General features: G+C 39.8%; 1 protein-coding gene across 1 annotated transcript in view; it reads right to left on the reverse strand.

Moving 5' to 3' along the window:
* The window catches only part of NEURL1 (neuralized E3 ubiquitin protein ligase 1), a 201,818-nt gene extending 182,253 nt beyond the window's left edge, over positions 1 to 19,565 (reverse strand). The window contains exon 1 of the mRNA XM_032225715.1: positions 19,481 to 19,565. Within this exon, the coding sequence (XP_032081606.1) occupies positions 19,481 to 19,565 (85 nt within the window). The remainder of the gene's footprint in view (positions 1 to 19,480) is intronic.
* Positions 19,566 to 20,486: the final 921 nt, after the last annotated feature.

The raw sequence follows: 20,486 nt of genomic DNA on the forward strand, positions 1-20,486 counted from the left end.
TTTAAGTACGAGGAGGCACTGAGGTAAATTAACCAGAACTTTATTAACAGAGGTATGCGAACAACAAGTTCAGAATACGCGCGCTGGACAGCGCCACCTGACAGCTATTTATACGGATAGCTGTCAGGCGGCCGTCCAATGGGGAGACCGCAATTCTCCCCCCAGCCGGCAGCCGCACCACAGCCAATCAGCTTCCTGCAAGGCATGGCTTGGCTGCCGGCTGCGTCAAGAGGACGCAACACAATATTCAACTGTACCCTTCAATTTCTCATGGGAAATAAGATTAAAGAAATAATCATCCCACAAATATCAATGACATCACCCCAACCCCCTCAGAAAACATCTTAGGAAAGCTTATTAGTTGCATTCTATTTGATCTTCAGTCCATTTATAACTTCATTTCTTCATCTGCAGCAGATTTGTATAAACTAAACTTGGACATTAAGCAACTGTGCATATTACAATATTTTGTTCTTCAGATACTCAAGATCATAGATAGCTGTGAAAATCTTTGAAACACTAAAATAAATGGAGCACAAGTCTTGTTTTTAAATATGTTTCTCGGGAGAATGGTTTGATTCATAAGCATGAATTCAATTTCTTGGTTGTGATTGCAAGCCACATCAACCTTACATGTTCTCTCTTTTCCAACCTATTTTTTTCATGTAAGATGAGGAAATCTAAAATTTATTATTCGTGGGTTGGGAAAATATTTAAATACAAGAAATTATAATGTGTTCAAATTTTAAAAAATAGATCAAATTAAAATGTCATCAGATGGTTCAACAACTATCATATGAACAAATATACTATATTCAGGTTTAGTGGGAATTGTGTTCTGTTCCTAATTATATGAAACTATTACACTGCCTCACCTTGTTCATGAAGGAGGAATTTTGATCAGCAATCTCTTATGCATTTCAGATAGATTCTTTAAAAAGGACAACACTGTAGCATAGCCTATCACCAAAATCTATATGCACTCAAACAAACAAGAATTTTGGTGAGCGTTTTCTACTACAGTTGTCCTTTATAAAAGGATAATAAAAATGCATAGATGCACAAAATAATATTAGGGTTTTTTCCCTTCCTTATCACGAAGCTCTCTCCCTGGTTACACCTTAACAATATTCAGTCTGTTTGGGTAACTGTACAATGTTTCAACACTTACCAATATTTTGTTTAGGATATTAGCAGATATCCCTGTTGTTTTTTTAAATGAAAGCCTGAGTCCAACTCCCAAGAAACAGCAATGAATTCAAAAGTCAATAGAGTCATAATGTACAAAGTACAAATAGATGTCATCTTGACTATATTTTAATAGCTACAGGTAGTCCTTGACTTATAACCACAACTGAGCCCCAAATCTCCATTGCTAAGCAAGGCAGTTGTTAAATGATTTTTGCCGCATTTTACAACTCTTTTTGCCATAGTTGCTAAGAAAACCACAGCAGTTGTTAAATGAATCAAGGAGTCATTAAGTAAATCTGAATTCCTCCATTGCTGGGAAAGTCACAAAAGGTGATCACATGACCCCAGGTCAGTGCAACTGTCGAAAATACATGCCAGTTGCCAAATGCCCAAATTTTGATTACACGGGGATGTTACAACAGTTGTAAGTGTGAAAAATGATTATGTCACTTTTTCAGCATCCTGTAACTTCAAACAATCACTAAATGAATGGTTATGTCAAGGATTACCTATATATGATCCCATTCACAAAATATCTATATACTATTCATACATCAGGAAATAGTAGCAATGAATAAGCTGTTTTCTTATTGAAATACAATGCACACACATTAAGTAATAATACAATGGAGATCTTAATCTTAAGCAATTAATTCAAGACCAAACTATTATTATATAACTAATCCAATACTTTGATGCAACCATTTGTTTTTATATTACACTTAACTTTGGATTACAAATCAAATAAACGTATGTCTTTAATATTGATATCCTACACTTCAATTAAAAGCAGAATTTTAATTGTTCTCTTTTTATTTTCAATACTCTAAGCTTTCTAAATAATAGAATGCTCGTAACATATTACATAAATAGTACTATTAAAACAATACAATGTATCAAGTTTAATATAGTATTACAATAAAAGAGCAAATATTACAATAATAAAATACACTAACCAACCGGAAAGCATTATAACATCCAGAAATACACAGATCATAAATACGTATCACGTTTACCATAAAAATATCTGAGAACAGCCTTCAAAGCACAAAACTCTTAAGACTAAAGAGCTCTCTGTATTTTAAAGGAAAACTCTAACAACAGATCTAACAATTTCCTGACCCTCACACAACAGTTTCTTCGGCTCCCCAATTTCTTCATTCTCCTGTCCTTTACTTTCTTAGCCATCACCAATATTAATTCAATCCCAGACATACAATGCTGCCAAACACAATGGCAGCAAAATGACGAAATGTGCAACATGACATCACGAAGCAAGCTCCACAATTTTGTAGTTGGTCACAACGTTGCATGCTAGTGTATAAGGAACAGAATCTGCAAAAAATCTCCTGTTCCCTTCACCTTTTGCAGATGCCTACAAATACATTGAAGTGAAAATAAAAGTTACCGTAGAATCAATTTTAGCTATTATTTTTAATAAAGCTACAATCAGACTACTACTTGTATTTGACAAATATGCAAACAAAGCAGTACACAAAATCTCCACTAAATGTAGATCTCTGTAGTCCTGTGTTTCTCAAAATGTGCTCATGAAATATATTGGAATAGCATCACCCCCAAATTGATCATCTGGCTGAGAATTCTGCAAATAATGCAGCTGGAAGGTATCCAGTTAGGAAAGGCACTAACAGGTTATAAATGCCTGGGGCATATAATAAACTGCTAAGATTCTTACTGTCACTGCCCCTTCATTTAATAACCAAGAAAGAAACCACTCAACTCCATGTTTGTATTTGTATTTTGTATTTATTGGACATTTATAGGCCGCCCTTTTCCCTGAGGGGACTCAGGGCGGCTTACAATCAAAAAGGAAAGGGAGTGTAGGACAGTACAAAAAGAAATGTGAACAAAAATAAATTAAACAATAAAACTCAACATTCACTCAACATTCGGGAGGGGCGAAAATAGACTTATCCCCAGGCCTGACGGGCTAGCCAGTTCTTGAGGGCTGTGCGGAAGGCCTGGACGGTGGTGAGGGTACGAATCTCCACGGGGAGATTGTTCCATAGTGTCGGAGCCGCAACAGAGAAGGCTCTCCTCCGAGTAGTCGCCAGTCGGCACTGACTGGCGGATGGAATACGGAGGAGGCCAACTCTATGCGATCTGATGGGACGCAGGGAGGTAATTGGCAGAAGGCGGTCTCTCAAATACCATGGAGCGCTTTATAGGTGGTGAGTAGGACCTTGAAGTGCACCTGGAGATCGACAGGTAGCCAGTGCAGCTCACGGAGGATCGGTGTTATGTGGGCGAACCGTGGTGCGCCCACGATCACTCGCGCGGCCGCATTCTGGACTAGCTGAAGTCTCCGGATGCTCTTCAAGGGCAGCCCCATGTAGAGCACATTACAGTATTCCAGCCTGGAGATCACAAGGGCTCGAGTGACTGTTGTGAGGGCCTCCCGATTCAGGTAGGGCCGCAACTGGCGCACCAGGCGAACCTGGGCAAATGCCCCCCTGGTCACAGCTGAGAGATGGTGGTCAAAAGTCAGCTGTGGGTCCAGAAGGACTCCCAAGTTGCGGGCCCTTTCTGAGGGGTGTAAGTTTTGTCCCCCCAGCCTGAGTGATGGTATGTTGGTCAAATTTTTGGGAGGAAAACACAACAGCCACTCGGTCTTGTCTGGGTTGAGTATCAGCTTGTTTGCTCTCATCCAGTCTTTAACGGCTTCGAGACCCCGGTTCATCACGTCCACCGCTTCAGAATTAAGTGTACTTTTACTGATTATAAATGATGAGAAGCAAAGCAAAGCTGAATCTGAATAAAAACCCCTGAAAGCAATAGATATCATTACATGATTCATTCCCTCCCCTTGGTACCGCAGTCCATAGTCCAATCATAGGTCACCCAACTGTCAGGTGAGAGACATCTTCAAAAATCATCATTAGGTTGGAATGCTGGACAGTTGGCCTCAGTGGGAAACTCCCCTCCTTCCACATGCGCAAACAGACAGTGAGAACAACCCCCAATTAACAGTCCTCCTGCACAGAATGATTCCCTCCCCAAATACCATGCCCTCCCTCCCCGTTTCAATGGCAGCCAAAAGCAAGCAGCAAAGCAGAGGCTGACATCCAGCCCTCCTCCAGAAAGGACGCTCACGCCTGCAGAAAAGAAAGAACACAGACAGACAAACAAACAAACAATATGACATAGAAGAGAAAAGGGAAGGGGAAATAAGAAAAACATCAAGTGAGGTCAGGGTTTGTGTGGGTAGGCAGAGTAGAACTTGCGAAGAAGCCGAGGGGCCCGCACATGGGACTTATCGACCCATTCAGCATGAGAGGGAGGGAAATGCTTCCAAGCCACAAGATATTGAATACGGTTCCTTTGTTTTTGAGAGTCCAAAATTTCCTTGATCTCAAAATGTTGCTCACCCTCAATCGGGAGCGGGGCAGGTGGAGCCATCAAAGGAGCCCTCAACGGAGAAGTGCGTTCCGGCTTTAGGAGATTAACATGAAATACAGGATAGACATGGTTGAGATATTTAGGCAACTGGAGGCAGACGGAGACAGGGTTGATAACCTTGATAATTGGAAATGGGCCAACATACTTGGGACCCAACTTCTTAGACTTTTGAGAGGTCTGAAGAAACTTGGTGGATAAATATACACGATCATCAACCTTATATTCCTTCGGCTTTGCCCTCTTCTTATCCACCTATTTCTTGTGTGCTTGATGTGCAGCATCCAGCGCCCGATAAGCCAGAGGCCACCTCTCCCGGAGTCGGTCACTCCACTCGGAAAGGGACAATACTTGTGGTTTCTCATGAGGAATCTCGGGGATAGGCACAAAATCATGTCCGTAGACCATCCTGAAGGGCGTAAATCCCGTCCTGCTGTGCACTGAGTTGTTATATGCCACCTCAGCATGAGGCAACAATTCCACCCAATTATCTTGCTGGTAGTTGATGAAACAGCGGAGATAATGTTCCAGCACAGAATTGGTCCTCTCACAAGCACTATTAGTCTGAGGGTGGTGGGCGGAGCTTAAGCCCTGGGTGGAGCCAATTAATTTCAGAAACTCCTTCCAAAACAAAGAGGTGAACTGGTGAACTGAAAGCAAGCAGCAAAGCAGAGGCTGACACTTACTTCAGTTCCTGGGAAAAATAATTCTCTCTAACCTTTCAGTTTTGCCACTCAAATATTGATTTACAGATGCTGTCTTTCCTATGCTGGATTATTTTAATAACATCTTTAATCTCTTGAGTAACCTTTACCCTGATTACCCAGTATCAGAGGTTTTAAGGAAGAAGGAAAGGGAAAAAGAGAAACTGAGGAATAAAATAAATAAAAGGGCAATAATTACAGCCCTGTGAAACAGAAAGCCTTACAGTACTTACCAGCCAGATATGAAACACACAAAAATGGAATGGAGTGTGAATTTCTGTGTGCCTTGTCAGACTGATCTAAAGTGAGGATTTCCCCCCCCCCTTATGGACAACATGATATTAACTATACAAATCAGTTAAATAAATAAAAAACAAAGCTACAGCCTTGAAATAAAATACAGGAGGTGAAAATTAGCAAGGTGGCAGAAGGCAGGTGGATGTTAAATGAATGGAAATTATATCTCTCACATTCATACTCCCATAATTAGTAGCTACTGTACTCCAACCATGGAAACATTGAAAAAACAAGATAGCTCAACTATTATATGAAATGCAAGGCAACCTTACTCTTTCTGGTAAGTAACACCTCCTCTTCCCTGAGCAATTGGGGTAGTTTCCCTTGTGTTTGATTGAGGATGGCTATCTCTGTCCACCCATTGAGAATTCAGTGAACAGGAAAAAACATCCCTCCCCATCTTCCTGGCTCCTGTTACTCTTCCTGGGTGTGCAGTCACAGTAAAATGCAATACTACAATCATTTTATGCATTTAATGCAATCATTTTACTACTTTCAAAAACATATGAAGCACAGTGCAGCATTAGGTAAGTGAATGTCCTTTCTTGCCTTGGTGGGGCTTGAAGAAATAGATGGAACTCCATGTTGAAAAATTACTCTGCTTCTGATTGGCACCAATTTTTGGGGAAAGGGGAGAAAATGATTAGCCTGTCCCAAAATTTTGTTTCTTGAAATTAAAAACTAATTTGCCTAATTTGCACTCTAGAAAAGTATAAAAACTGCAACAAAAATTCTGCAATTTTTATCTTCATTCCCATTATGAAATGGAACCTTAGATTTTTCTTTGTTCTTGATTCTTGGCAAGAGACCTGGTAGAAGAATGGTTTTGTTTCACCATAAGCAAAGAATGGAATTAAAGCTGTGCTCACAGTAATAGAATAATAATGAGACAAGAAACAATATTCGAAGCACATTGTTACAAGGTCAAATGGAAAGAACAGCTGGGATCCCACTATCAGCAATTGTCCCACATACAGTTGGAGGAAACCCATATGGGATAAATCTAGGTGGTGTTGGTACATGTTAGGCACAAATATTATATAGACCAGGTATGAAACAATGCAGTGCTGACTTTTAAGTATCTTTAAAAAAAAACACCTTATTAGAACCAGGAAAAAGGCAGATCAGTTGCACAATACATTTATCATAGCTAACATAAAGCTTTGAACTTCTTTTTATCCTGGAATCATGTTTATTCAATGTTCAGAATTCTTAAATAAAAGCAAAGATTCTGAGCTGTGACAAAGGAAAAAGAATTTTAGTTTGTTATATCATGATCATACATGGACATAAGGCCTATTTCCACTACCATTTCAGGGGTCTGTGCACATGGGAAATACAGTACTGAGACCATAATTTTGCAATGTGTACATATTCCAAACCAATCATATGCATACAATATCAAACGCCATATTCTGGTTTTGGTATAACCCAATAGACATATATTCCAAAGGCAAATTCATGTAAATAATCAGCTTTGCATAAAGTGGAAAAATTGTTATTCTTGTGACTCCCCAAACACTGAAATAATGGCCCACAATTTTAGAGTGATTCCAAGTGAGACATTAATTCTTTAATTAATCTGTCTCATTCATGGAATTTTAGGAAGGTTTGGGCATTGTTTTTATTTAAGTTCATGTGTACTTTATCATATTCTTTTTATCATTATCAAAGAAAGAAGCACCAAGGCCAGAGATGGGTTGCTAATTTTTTTACTACCGGTTTGGACACACTCCTGTGCGTGCTCCCATTCGCGCATGATGCTTCTGCACATGGGCAAAAGCATCCGGGTAGGTGGGTGGAACCTCCTGCTGCTGCTATTACCTGTTCGCCCAATCCAGGCCAAACCGGCAGCAACCTACCTCTGACCAACGTAAACCAAGTCCAAGCAATTTATTATCCAACTTTCACATTTATTATAATTTTACACATAACATGCAATTTTCCCCAAGGGCAAAATTCATTTTTAATGTGACAAATATTCTAAATTATGAGACTTGTTTTCTTTCAATCATTTTCTTGAATTGTTCATTAACATTTATAAGATTTTCTGCTTTGCAATTTATTCTATGAGAAATTGTCCAGTAAAGTATGTGCCCTGAATAAAGTGTACATCCTTGATATATCTTGGGTTTGGTATCTTCTGTTCTCTTTTTTTATTTATTTTCACCCAATTTTTTCACCCAATGAACACCTTGCTTTGCTATTAGAAAAGTTATGTGAATATTTAATGACGTTCTGCAAGCTACAGCATAAATCCTCAAAGGAGATTTAGTTAGCAAATTGGGAACAGACTGAAAAGGAAGTCCAAAAGTATATTCATGCATGTGCACAAAAGAAAGTGAATCATTCATTATTGTTTTGCTTCAAAATGCTGAGATAAGGAAAACTACTTTGCATGTTGTCTAATAAAGTGTTGATATTCTTAGCCTTAGTGGATTTCATTGAAACTGAAAATTTATCATCTTTTTTTCAAATTAATTGGTTTTGATTTTATACCTTGGCTATCTCATTTTATTATTAGTCATTAATTTTGTACAAGTATTAGTTTCTTAATTTTTAACATGGATATTTTAATTGTATGTTGTTTATTTGTTATACATTTATGTGTTGTTTAGTGTATGCAGGTGTGTGTGTGTGTGTGTGTTTATATAATTGTAATGGACATGCCATATTGGGAAAATGGAATACAAATAAACCCAGGTTGTGCCAGAAAACACCTATGTGGATTTCAAACTTAGCCAATTTTACAAAAATAATTCGTCTTCCCCAAATTTATTTTTACAAGCTATTTCTTTCTAAAATAAAGACAATATAATAGAATGGGATGGAATGGAATGGAATAGAATAATAACTATTTTCAATTTGAATGTACACTAATCAGCATATATTAAATGAAATGTCATTGCATACAGTTCCAAAGGGTCACCACCTCCAATATACACTATATAAACATGACAAAATACATACATACATACATACATACATACATACATATAATATATGACACAGAGAAAGAGGGAAAGATATATTTAATGAAATTGAAAAGCAACTTTGATTTTTATTTATAGGTCTATTTCTGTCCTTACTTCCCTAAAAGCTACATATTAAGAGTATTAGGTGGTATGCTGTATATACTCTATATAGAGTTTTACATACATTTTTGGATTGGAGAAGATGATTTCAGGAATCTCCAAATGATAAGAGCATTTCTGAATCCCTATAGGAAGCCAAGCTATCTTGGTGGCCTTTTTCAGTGCTGCATATTTTGTTCATTTCTAGCCACTTGCCAAGTTGTAAAATGACTTGATTGTATACTATTATTACTTAATTCGTTCTGAAATGATCATCTTACTTTTAAATATGTGATGAATCACAATAGAATGCTACCATATTGAAGAGCATTGGGATAAGGTAAAGGCAAAGGGAAAAAATAAAGACAGTCTTTCACAGCAGATATGTCTCTATTGTTCAAGAAACTGAATTTAAAAAATCCCACACTCAGTTCTATTGCTTTTACACGCTTCCTTCTTAGCCCCCATGAGCTCTCTGAAGTCCCCCATCAAGGTCATGTTTATACGTGACCTGGCTATGGTACTTTTCAGACGATTTGTATGTTTCTTGTAAGTTACAAATACAATGAGTATTTACAATGGGCGACATTCAAAAGCATAAAAGTTCTAAAGGTATGTCAATCTATTTGAACCACAGCAATTTGAAACATCAAACTGACTTTATACTTTTTTGTATAGCTTTTGTTCCTTTCTGTTTCCATTCCCCACTCTCCCTTTCTTACCCATTTCTTTTTATTTTTAATTGTGTTTTTTTCTTTTTTTTTTCTTTTTTTGTATTTTATACTTTTAAAAAAGTTTTGAGAACAAAAAAATGATGATGTTCACCAAATTTACCTGAACTTATAAATGTGAGTATAGGTAGCTTTCTTTAAAACAATTTGGATAAGTAAGATGTAGCTGGAAAAATGATATTGTATCTATTTGTACAATAGCAACCTTTCCCAATCTGATCTCTTCCAGATGGGTTAGGTCCATTAGTAGTATATGATCCAAAATGTCCCAACATATTTCGTAGACCACAGATTGGCATAGATGGACTTTAAGCAAGAGAGATAGCTTGACTTCCGGTGGGGGAGGGGCTTGCTGATGGGAGCTGGTCGTTACAGCTCTGGAATCCTGGACGCGTTATCTGTCTGATGAGCAATCCATCAGCCGTCTGACAGCTTGTTTACCTTTTCTTCGGGTGAAGGAGATAAGGTGAGCTAATTATGCTGGGCAACGCGCCAACTAACTCTCTCAGATCGACTCTGGGAGGGGAGGAAGGGGCACCCGAGAGCAGAATTGTCTCCGTGCCAGGAATTCCTGTTGTTTATTGGCAACACAAAGCAAACCTCCCTTCCTCAGAACAAAATTTTGATTTATTGAATTCAAGACGAGCAGACCCTATACACGTGAAGTTTTAATTGTTTGTATTAATCCTTAGCTTCATTTTTACAAGAATTCCTTCTGATATCTTACTTGCTAAAGAGATATTCAAAATGGCGCTTCGTAACACTGATCGGGCTTTTAATTTCTACGGAGTTTAAAACTTCAAAGAAAAGGAGTGATTTAATACTAAATTAAATAGCAACAGCTGCACAATCGACCAGCAGAGACTTATTAATTGGCTGAAGAAGATTAAAACTTGGAATGGCTTCTAAGCAAAACCCTATCCAAAAGGTTCCCCCCCTCCCGGTTTCAAAAAGTGCGGGCAGTTCGCCCGCCCCTGGCACAAAACTACAGTCATTACTTTCTCCCCCCACAGGGGAGCCATTAACTAAAGAAACTTTTCAGAAGGAACTGGCTGAAGGATTTAAAAATCATGTAGTTACGATGGAAACAAAAATTAAGGAGGAGATATCCATTGCTAATAAAGAACTGTCTGATAAACTTGAGACCCGGGTTCAGAAGATCAGGGATGATATGTTGGGGGTTCTTAATTCGTTTTCAGATTATGTGTCCGGAATTGAAAGCAGATTAGAAGATCTTAATGACTCTAATATTAATTTGGTATCCAAAATGGACATGGTGCAACAAAAAGTTGGAGATGCTGAAAAAGAAATTATTATGTTACAGTATAGACAAATGGAACTTGCACTAAGAATAAGAGGTTTGCATGAAAACAACCAGGAAAATCTGAAACAGATTCTCTCAGAAGCTTTCGATAGTCTGATGGGAAGGCCAGGGGGGAATTTTGGTTGGCAAATTGATAAGGTTTATCGTGTTAACTCCTGGCTGGCAAGACAGAAACATCTTCCAAGGGACATTGTGATTTACTTTACTACAAGAGACATGAGGAATATGATAATGCAAGAGTCCTATAAAACCAAGCTTCAAATTGGGGGTCAGGAAGTGACAGTTTTGAAAGAGATACCACCTCAAATGCTAAGATCTAGGAAAAACTATGCCTTTTTAGTTGAAGAGCTTAAAAATTGTCAGCTACAGTTCAGATGGGATGCACCAGTTGGGCTAGCACTCATTTTTGAGGGACAAAGATACCATCTTAATTCAGTATGGAAGGCCCAAGATTTTTACCATAATATTTTGAAGGCCACACACCCCGCCCCACCTGGACGTAGAGAAAGGGAACAAGAAGGACAAGATAGACAGCAAACTACACAATTATCAACAAGGATGGATCATCTTTCTCTTTCAGAAGCACAAGGCGCCAAGGAACAAAGACAAACCCGTGTGATTACCAGACGAATGGACCAACAATTTAAAAAGCAACAATCACAACAAACACCTGTTACCGGTCAAGATACTACCAGTCACCAACTTAGAAGCAGTGGGAGGAGCCAGACCAAAGGTTAAACTCCAGGTTGTTCAGGTGGCTCTAAAAAAGCTTCAGGGAGCCAAAGATGACAACTAAGTTTCTAACATGGAATGTCAATGGATTAAATTCTCCATAGGAAAGAAAGAAAATATATCACTATCTTAAACAGTTCAAGAATGATATAATTTGTTTGCAAGAAACTCACATTAGATCAACTGATCAAAAATATCTGATTAATACAAGATTTGGACAACATTTTATAGCTTCTGCTACAGAGAAGAAAAATGTATATATTTAAGGAAGGATATGAAAGCTGAATTAATCGAAGCAGATCCCCACGGAAGATATATTGCAATACTTGGTATTAGAAGGGAAAAGGACATTGCTACTGGGAATATATGCTCCCAATCAACAACAAGATGTATTTTATAGAAAGCTTCATGCTAAATTAGTACAGTGGGATTATAGGTCCTGCATACTATTGGGTGACTGGAACGGTGTTATGGACATTAAGAAAGATAAGAAGGCTTCTCGCCCAAATACTCAAATCCGAGCGAAACTACCTAAGTCCTTTTTCGATATGATGGATGATTTCGAACTGAGAGATATTTGGTGAGAAAGAAATGCAGAAGAATATGATTTTACCTTCTTTTCTGATAGACATAAATCCTTTTCCAGAATTGATTTCATACTAACTACCAATGATTTGCTTTCTAGGGTGAAGAAGACAAAGATATGTGCCAGAGTTTTATCAGATCATAATCCAGTTTGGATGGAGTTGGGAGGGGTGACGCAAGCAAGAAGGTCTTGGAGATTGAATGAAAATTTATTTAGATATGAGAAATATACTAATGAATGTAAAAAATTGTTAACAGAATACTTTGTTTTTAATATGAATAAGGGTACATCTATGGAAATTGTATGGGATGCAAGTAAAGCGTATATGAGAGGAGCTTTGATAAATCTAAATAGATTACATAGACGTAAACAAGGGGGAAAGTGAACAGAACTGGAAGATGAAATTAGGAAGAAAGAGCAAGAGTTAACTTTAAAAGCAGGAGATATAAAGATTAAAGAAGCAATTACCTTATTAAAAGACCAATTTAATATGTTGATCTCAGATCAGGTAGCCACTAGTCTGTTATATGCAAAACATAATACTTTCTGCAATGCAAATAAATCTGGTAGATGGTTAGCATATCAGATTAGGAAAAAACAAAAATTTTGTAACATAGCCAAATTGCACTACAGAGGGAAAGAAGTGTTTCAACAGGGTGAGATTCAAAAGGTTTTCCGTGAATTCTTTACAGTGTTGTACAAGGGTGACAAAATTAATGGTCTAGATATAGAGAGATACTTGGATAAAGAAAAAATACCCATAGTTAAAGAAGAGCAGAGGCAAAGATTGAATCAACCAATAACTTCGGGGGAAATTTTACAGGTAATTAAGCAGTTAAAGGCAGGGAAGTCACCTGGTACAGATGGCTTGACAGCGGCTTACTATAAAAATTTACAATTAGAAATGGTAGAACCTCTTAAGGAATTATTTAATAAGATTCAAATGGAAGGTAAGGTACCTCCATCTTGGAAGACAGCTTTTATATCCCTGATACCCAAAGAAGACCAAGATATTACCCAGCCAAAAAACTACAGACCTATATCACTACTTAATGTAGATTATAAAATCTTTACTAAAATACTAGCAAATAGGTTAATGGTGGTTATTCAACAATTGAATCATAATGATCAAACAAGTTTTATTCAAGGGAGACAAATGAGAAGTAACGTAAGATTAATCGTTAATGCACTAGAATATTTGGGAAAGAATAACCAAATTCCTGCTGCGCTCATATTTCTGGATGCTGAGAAAGCCTTTGATCGAGTTAATTGGCAATTCCTGTTGAAAACACTGCAAAAAATGCAAATAGGAGAAAGTTTCTTACAATCAATTAAAGCAATATATCAACAGCAAACAGCTCAAATTATAATTAATGGAAGTTTAACAGATTCTTTTCAAATTGAAAAAGGTACAAGACAGGGTTGTCCCTTGTCCCCATTACTGTTAATTATAACTTTGGAAATATTGTTGAATAAATTACGGGGCTCGGAGGGCCTAAAGGGAATTAAGATTGGGCAGCAAGAATATAGAGTGCGTGCTTTTGCGGATGATCTGGTTATAATATTAACCCAACCGCAGGAATCTAGTATGATCTTAATGAATATGATTAATCAATATGGTCAAGTGTCAGGATTTAAAATAAATATAGGGAAAACAAAAATATTAGCTACAAATATGAATACTAAACAAAAGGAAGAACTAGAAGGAATGATAGGATGTGAAATAGTTAAAAAGGTCAAATATTTAGGAGTTCATATTTCAACCTCAAACAGGAAGTTATATAAGTATAATTATGAACCACTTTGGCATAGTATACAGACAGAGATGAAAAAATGGGAAAAGTTACAGTTATCCTTGCTGGGAAGAATAGCAGCAGTGAAAATGAATATTTTACCTAAATTTTTATTTCTTTTCCAAATGCTACCTATACTTAAAAAAGATGTGAACCTGTTAGAATGGCAGAAGGGTATTAATAAATTTGTATGGGCAGGGAAGAAGCCAAGAGTAAAACTAAAAATAATGCAAGATGTGCGTGAGAGGGGAGGTTTGAAATTACCCAATTTAAAACTATACTATGACGCAGTAGCTTTATCTGTAATTAGTGATTTGATTAATTTAACAAATGATAGGATACTTAATATTGAGGGGTATGATCTGGTATATGGCTGGCATGCTTACCTGCTATATAACAAAAAAGTGGACAAGAATTTTAAAAGTCATATTTTAAGGAATGCTTTACTGCGGGTCTGGAAAAAATATCAATACAAATTAAATGATAAGATACCCATGTGGGCAATTCCTAGACATGCAATAGAAAATATGAACATAGTACAAAAACAGGATATAATTACTTACAGACAGCTTCTTACCCTAGAAAGGGGTGTATTACAACTTAAATGGCGCAATACTGGAAGAAGGAAGATTTGCCTACAATTCAAGAATGGACATTGAAAGTCATAAATTTAGCCAAGATGGCTAAAATATCTGCATATCTTAAGGACCACTCAAACGAGAGATATAAACGAGACTGGAAAAAATGGATCGATTATATACAAAATAAATATGGGACTAAGAAATTCCAGATATAATTTTTATGGACTCTGAATTTTAGTATTAGTACCACTATCTTTTTTAGAGAAGACTGTTCACAAAGATGAGCAAGAAATCCTTATTTTGAGATTTATTAGATTTATATGCCGCCCTTCTCCCAAGGACTCAGGGCGGCCTACAACAATTAAAAGAAACACATGATATAAAAGTTTTTAAAAAAATTAAATGGAATATCCCAAACCCAATTAAAATTGACAATACATTTTTTTAAAAAAAATTAAAATTAAAATTAACAGTGATCAATACTGTATTTTGTTTTGTTCAGGCCAGGCTGGCTTGCTGGAAAAGACAACTTTTTAGGGCGCATCAGAAGGACCGGAGGTCGGGGATTATACGAAGCTCCAGGGGCAGCTCATTCCAGAGGGAAGGCACTCCCACAGAGAAGGCTCTCCCCCTGGGGGTCACTAGCCGAGACTGTCTGGCCGACGGCACCCTGAAGAGGCCAATTCTGTGGGATTGCACTGGACGATGGGAGGCTATCAGTGGCAGTATGCCTAAGCCATTGAGCGCTTTAAAGGTCATAATTAGTACCTTGAATTGCACCCAGAAGACAACCGGCAACCAGTGCAGGCTGCCTAAAAGGGGTGTAACATGGGAGCACCTAGGTGCCCCCATGATAACCCGCGCAGCCGCATTCTGGACCAGTTGAAGCTTCCGGGTGCTCTTCAAGGGCAGCCCCATGTAGAGAGCATTACAGTAGTCCAGGTGAGAAAGGATGAGGGCATGAGTGACTGTGCACAGAGCATCCCGATCCAGGAAGGGGCGCAACTGACATACCAGGAGAACCTGGTAAAAGGCCCCCCTGGTCACGGCCGTCAGGTGTTCTTCTAAACTAAGCCGCGTATCCAGGAGGATGCCCAGATTGTGGGCCCTTTCTAAGGGGGCTAAAATTTCTCCCCCTATCATCAAAGATGGAACAAGATGCACAAATCAGGATGATGGAAACCATAGCCACTCCGTCTTGGAGGGATTGAGCTTGAGCCTGTTCCTCCCCATCCAGATCCACACAGCCTCCAGGCATCGGTACATCATGTCGAGGGCATCGTTTGGGTGGTCTGGGGTAGAGATGAAAATTTGGGTATCATCAGCATATTGATGATACCGTACCCCAAAACCACGGATGATCTCACCCAGTGGTTTCATATATATGTTGAACAGGAGGGGTGAGAGAACCAACGCTTGGGGCACCCCACAAGTGACATGCCTCGGGGTCGATCCTTGCCCTCCAGTCAACACAAACTGCAACCGATCCGACAGGTAGGAGAACCACCCTAAAATGATGCCCCCACTTCCAACCCCCCGAGTTGTCGCAGTAGGATACCATGGTCGATGGTATCGAAAGCTGCTGAGAAGTCTAATAGGACCAGGACAGAGGAGCAGCCCCTGTCCCGGGCCCGCCAGAGATCATCGACCAACGCAACCAATGCCGTCTCCGTGCTGTATCTGGGCCCGAAACCCAACTGAAACGGATCTAGGTAGGCAGCTTCATCCAGGGATTGGGGAAGCTGACGTGCTACCGCACTCTCAACAGCCTTCGCTACAAAGCGAAGGTTGGAGACCGGATGATAGTTGGCTAAAGAAACTGAGTCCAGGGAAGGCTTCTTAAGGAGGGGCCTCACCACCACCTCCTTCAAGGCGGTGGGAAAGAACCCTCTCTCAACGAAGCATTCGTAATCGCCTGGAGCCAACCTCGTGTCACCTCCCGGGCAGCGGAAACTAACCAAGAGGGACATGGGTCCAGCACACAAGTGGCAGCACTGAGTCTCCCCATAATCCTGTCCATGCCCTTGGGGGTCACAGGATCAAACTCATCCCAGATGGTCTCCACAAGATTCATCCCCGTTTACTCGCCCAAATCTACCTGGTCAGAGTCCAAGCCTATCCAGATCTGAGCAATTTTATCCTGCAGATACTGAACAAATTCGATCAGACTCGGACCGGCTGGCCCTCCAACCACTCTCTTTTCCAGCGTTTCATCTCCCGGAGCTCCTTGGTAAGCCAGGGGGCTACCCGGGATCGACACCGGGTCAGAGGCCGCAAAGGCACAACACGATCCAAAGCCCCAGTGGCTGCCCTATCCCAGGCTTCCACTAGGGCTTCAGTTGAGTTGTGAGCAAGGGATTCAGGAAAAGTCCCAAGCTCCATCAGGAACCTTTCAGGGTCCATCAGGCACCTGGGGCGGAACCATCTAGTCGGTTCCGCCTCCCTGCGGTGAGGGGTAGCAGTATGGAAGTCAAGCCTGATGAGAAAATGATCCGACCATGACAAGGGTTGGATAGAAATATCCCCTAAATCTAGATCATTCATCCACTGCCCAGAGACAAAAATCAGGTCGAGCGTGCGTCCCCCATTATGGGTGTGGTCTTGAATTAACTGAGTTAGGTCCATAGCCATCATGGAAGCCATAAACTCCCGAGCTGACTCAGATGTCTCGTCAATGGAAGGCAGATTGAAATCCCCCAGGATCATAAGCCTGGGGAAATCAACCGCCAATCCAGCTAACACATCCAGCAGCTCTGGCAGGACCGATGAAACGTAGCAGGGAGACAGGTACGTAACAAAAACACCTGAACTCCAAGTCCCCATTTCACAAAAAGAGATTCACACCCGCCTACCTGAGGCACAGTGACCTCCTGAGGTCTGAGACTTTCCCTAATAACCATCGCCACCCTCCCCACCCTTGCCCTGGGCTCTCGGCTGGTGAAACGCCCGGAAGCCATTTTAAAGACAAACAGACATCATTAAAGTTATGAGGATTTCTGCATCCCTCCCAATTTGAAAAATTGTTCGGAAAATAGACTGAAATAAAATACATCTTCAGTTAAAATCTATTTCCACAAGTGTAATAAAATAGTGTCACATTTATAATTTTGTGCTGCTATGCCTCCAAAGCATTTTACAGGAATCTGTCAAATGCAATCAAACTTGTTTATTCTTCATATAAATGTAGGACCTAAGGCAATCTTCGTTTTGGGGAAAAAAATTGGAAAAAACACATAATGTCCCTGGGAGTTACTTGGCACGATTGTTTTAAAAATACAAGGCGAGAGAAAGCTTAGTTAACACTTAGTTTTAGTGATTTCAGTCCTCTAGCATTTAAACTATACAAGGACCATTTTGTTTATTTGCCAGAAGTAGTGACAGCCAGCAACCAAACCCAGTTTAACTGGGGATCAGGAAGAAAGATGAAATGCACCCAAAATCATGTCATATGAAAGCAATTCAAGACAGGTTATTCCAAGCTGCATTTGTGTTCCAGAAGTATAAGCTAATAATATTTATGAGGATATATGGAGTCAGCCTATGGATTCTATAATTTAAATTTATCCCAGAATAATTCCCAGTTGAGAAGCTTGTTCTAATGATAAATCTTTCTTGGCAGTTTAAAACAGAATCCTAACTAACGCAGCACTGATACAGAATGATGGTTCTGGGAAAGATTCATTTGCCTGCCTCCTTTTTTACACATCTAATTTTAAACAGAGCAATTGCTTGCCCTGATTTCTCTTTGACTCAGTCCATGTTGGAATTGCCTTCTTGACCATCATTTGCATAACTAGACAAAAATACTCTTGAAACTACATAGGAGCTTCATTAAAATAACAATAGATAATTTGGTTTCAAACATTTTTCATTGTCAATCTGTACATTGTCCTATACCTAATCACTTCATCTTATGTTGTAAACAAACGAAGCAACCAAAGTGCAAATATGAAAGATTGGAAAACACAGGATGCAGAAGGTTCATTTTTCTTTAATTGTCTTTTTAACAGCCAACCCTGGTTGTCTTATTTTAAAACTGAATGAGTGAATGTAATATGCATACAATATATACCTGCTATTCTAGATCGTTCAACAAAATAAGTAAATAGATAAATAGATGGAAATACTTTCTAAAATAAGACAGTTCCCGTGATTGAGAAATAACTTAATTTTGTATAAATGATGTCCATTTAGTCCCAAACAATTTATGGAATAAGTATACTCGAGCTACATGTTTTGTGACCCAACAGGATATTTTTGTGCAATGCCTAGGAGTCCAGTATACTAAAAGAGCTCAGGTGATTCATATGCTGGGTATTTAGATTTGTAAACAAATCTATTGGGAATTATGTCAATAGTGCCAGCTGAAGATTTTTAAACATAACAGCAACTAAAATGGATTGTAATATTTAATCAAATCTGAATTACAAACATCATTGATGCACATAAAATCTGTTATTCCTAAAATGGATCCTCCCACTCAAAAAGCTGACATTTCTGGGGTTACCAAGACAACAGGAGCTGTAGCACACTCATTCAGAAGTATATCGCCTAGTTCCTTAAGACATGTTATTCCTCTTTCCTTTTTGATGCCATCCTAATGTGTTATTCACCCAATTCATAATTGAAGAAAGATACTGGAGAGGTATAAACCCATTTCCCTGCAATAACTCAGGAGTAAAGTCCAATGAGATTTATTTCCAAGGAAAAACATTGACTTCCACGTACCCAGATACAAGATTGCAAACCCAAGCAAAGAAATCAAGGAGATTTTTCTATTTCTGCAACAAGATTCTCTATCACAAGAGTAAAAAGAAAAGAGAGAGAGAAAGCAAAACAAAAAAAAAGGTTCTTATTGGGGAAGGGTTTTGGGTGACTTTAACCATCCTGGGATGTATTACAAAATGGAGAGGAGGGTCAGTGGGTTTAGAGACTGATATTTAATTGGGTATAAGCTTTGACCGAGGACTCGTATAATATCCAAACTTTCAAGGGCTTCGGTCAGCATTTCATGTTACACACTAAGTTCTAGATCAGATGAAGTTCTTACCTTTGAGATGTTGATGATGGACCCTGTGGAAGCGATTGGGGTTCCCTCTAGGCATTGCTGGGATACTGGAGAAACTGTTCCCCATGGCACCAAAGGCAGCTGAGGGGGTGACAAGAACTGTAAGGCTCTAGGTTTGTTGTTCTGGGCCAGAGGAAGGGGGTCATGTGGGGGAGGAAAGCGCTGGTCTCTCCCCTCCCCTCTTCGGACCTTCCTCCTCCTCTCTCTGGATACCCCTTCGGCTTAAGATCTCCTTTGTCTTTCTTTCCCCATCAATGATGCTTTTCCTTGAGCTAAGTCCACATCGCCTTGGCTGTCATGGGGAAACCAACGGCAAGAAGCTGTCTCCCGCCTTGGCTCTAATAGCCTGGAAGGCTTCTGCGGCGCTCTGCTTTGTATCCCTCGGGGAATTCAGGTGGATTCGGATCCCATCAAATCCTCGCTCCGAGTCCCGTTTTCCTTTCGGCGTTCCTTCTCGCCTCCTCTCCTTTCCCGCTGGCTCACTCCGTCTAGTTTACCTTGCCCAGGCAAAGCAAGAGGAGGGATGTCATCTGGCCCCGCCTTCGCTCAGCCATCAGCTGCTGCTGAAACTTGGCGTCCCCTCATCCTTCGATCACCCCCCCCCCCCCGGCACCTTCTTCCTCCTCCCTCGGCATTTCTTCCTTATCGGGGGTGGGGAGGGTAGCTGTGGCGCCCCTTTCTAATCTGGTTGTTATGGCGATAGCTGTCTCCTCAGGCTCGGCATTTCAGGGACCGGACGGGTCACGTGGGCAACCAGATGTGCCACCTCTGGAGCGGGAGGCCGGCCGGTGAGGCGCGCGACCTTTCCCGCTCTCTCTCTCTCTCGCTCTCTCTCTCTCTCTCTCTCTCTTTCTTTTCTTTTCTTTTCTTTTCTTTCTTTTCACGGCACCTGGTCCACAGGTACCTGGCCGTACACCGGGCGTGGTGCGGAGACACCGAATCTTTTTGGAGAGAACCCCGCCGGTGAAAGCTCCGCCTCGCCTCCAGC

The sequence above is a fragment of the Thamnophis elegans genome, chromosome 10, assembly GCF_009769535.1.
Source record: "Thamnophis elegans isolate rThaEle1 chromosome 10, rThaEle1.pri, whole genome shotgun sequence".
Taxonomy (NCBI): Eukaryota; Metazoa; Chordata; class Lepidosauria; order Squamata; family Colubridae; genus Thamnophis; species Thamnophis elegans.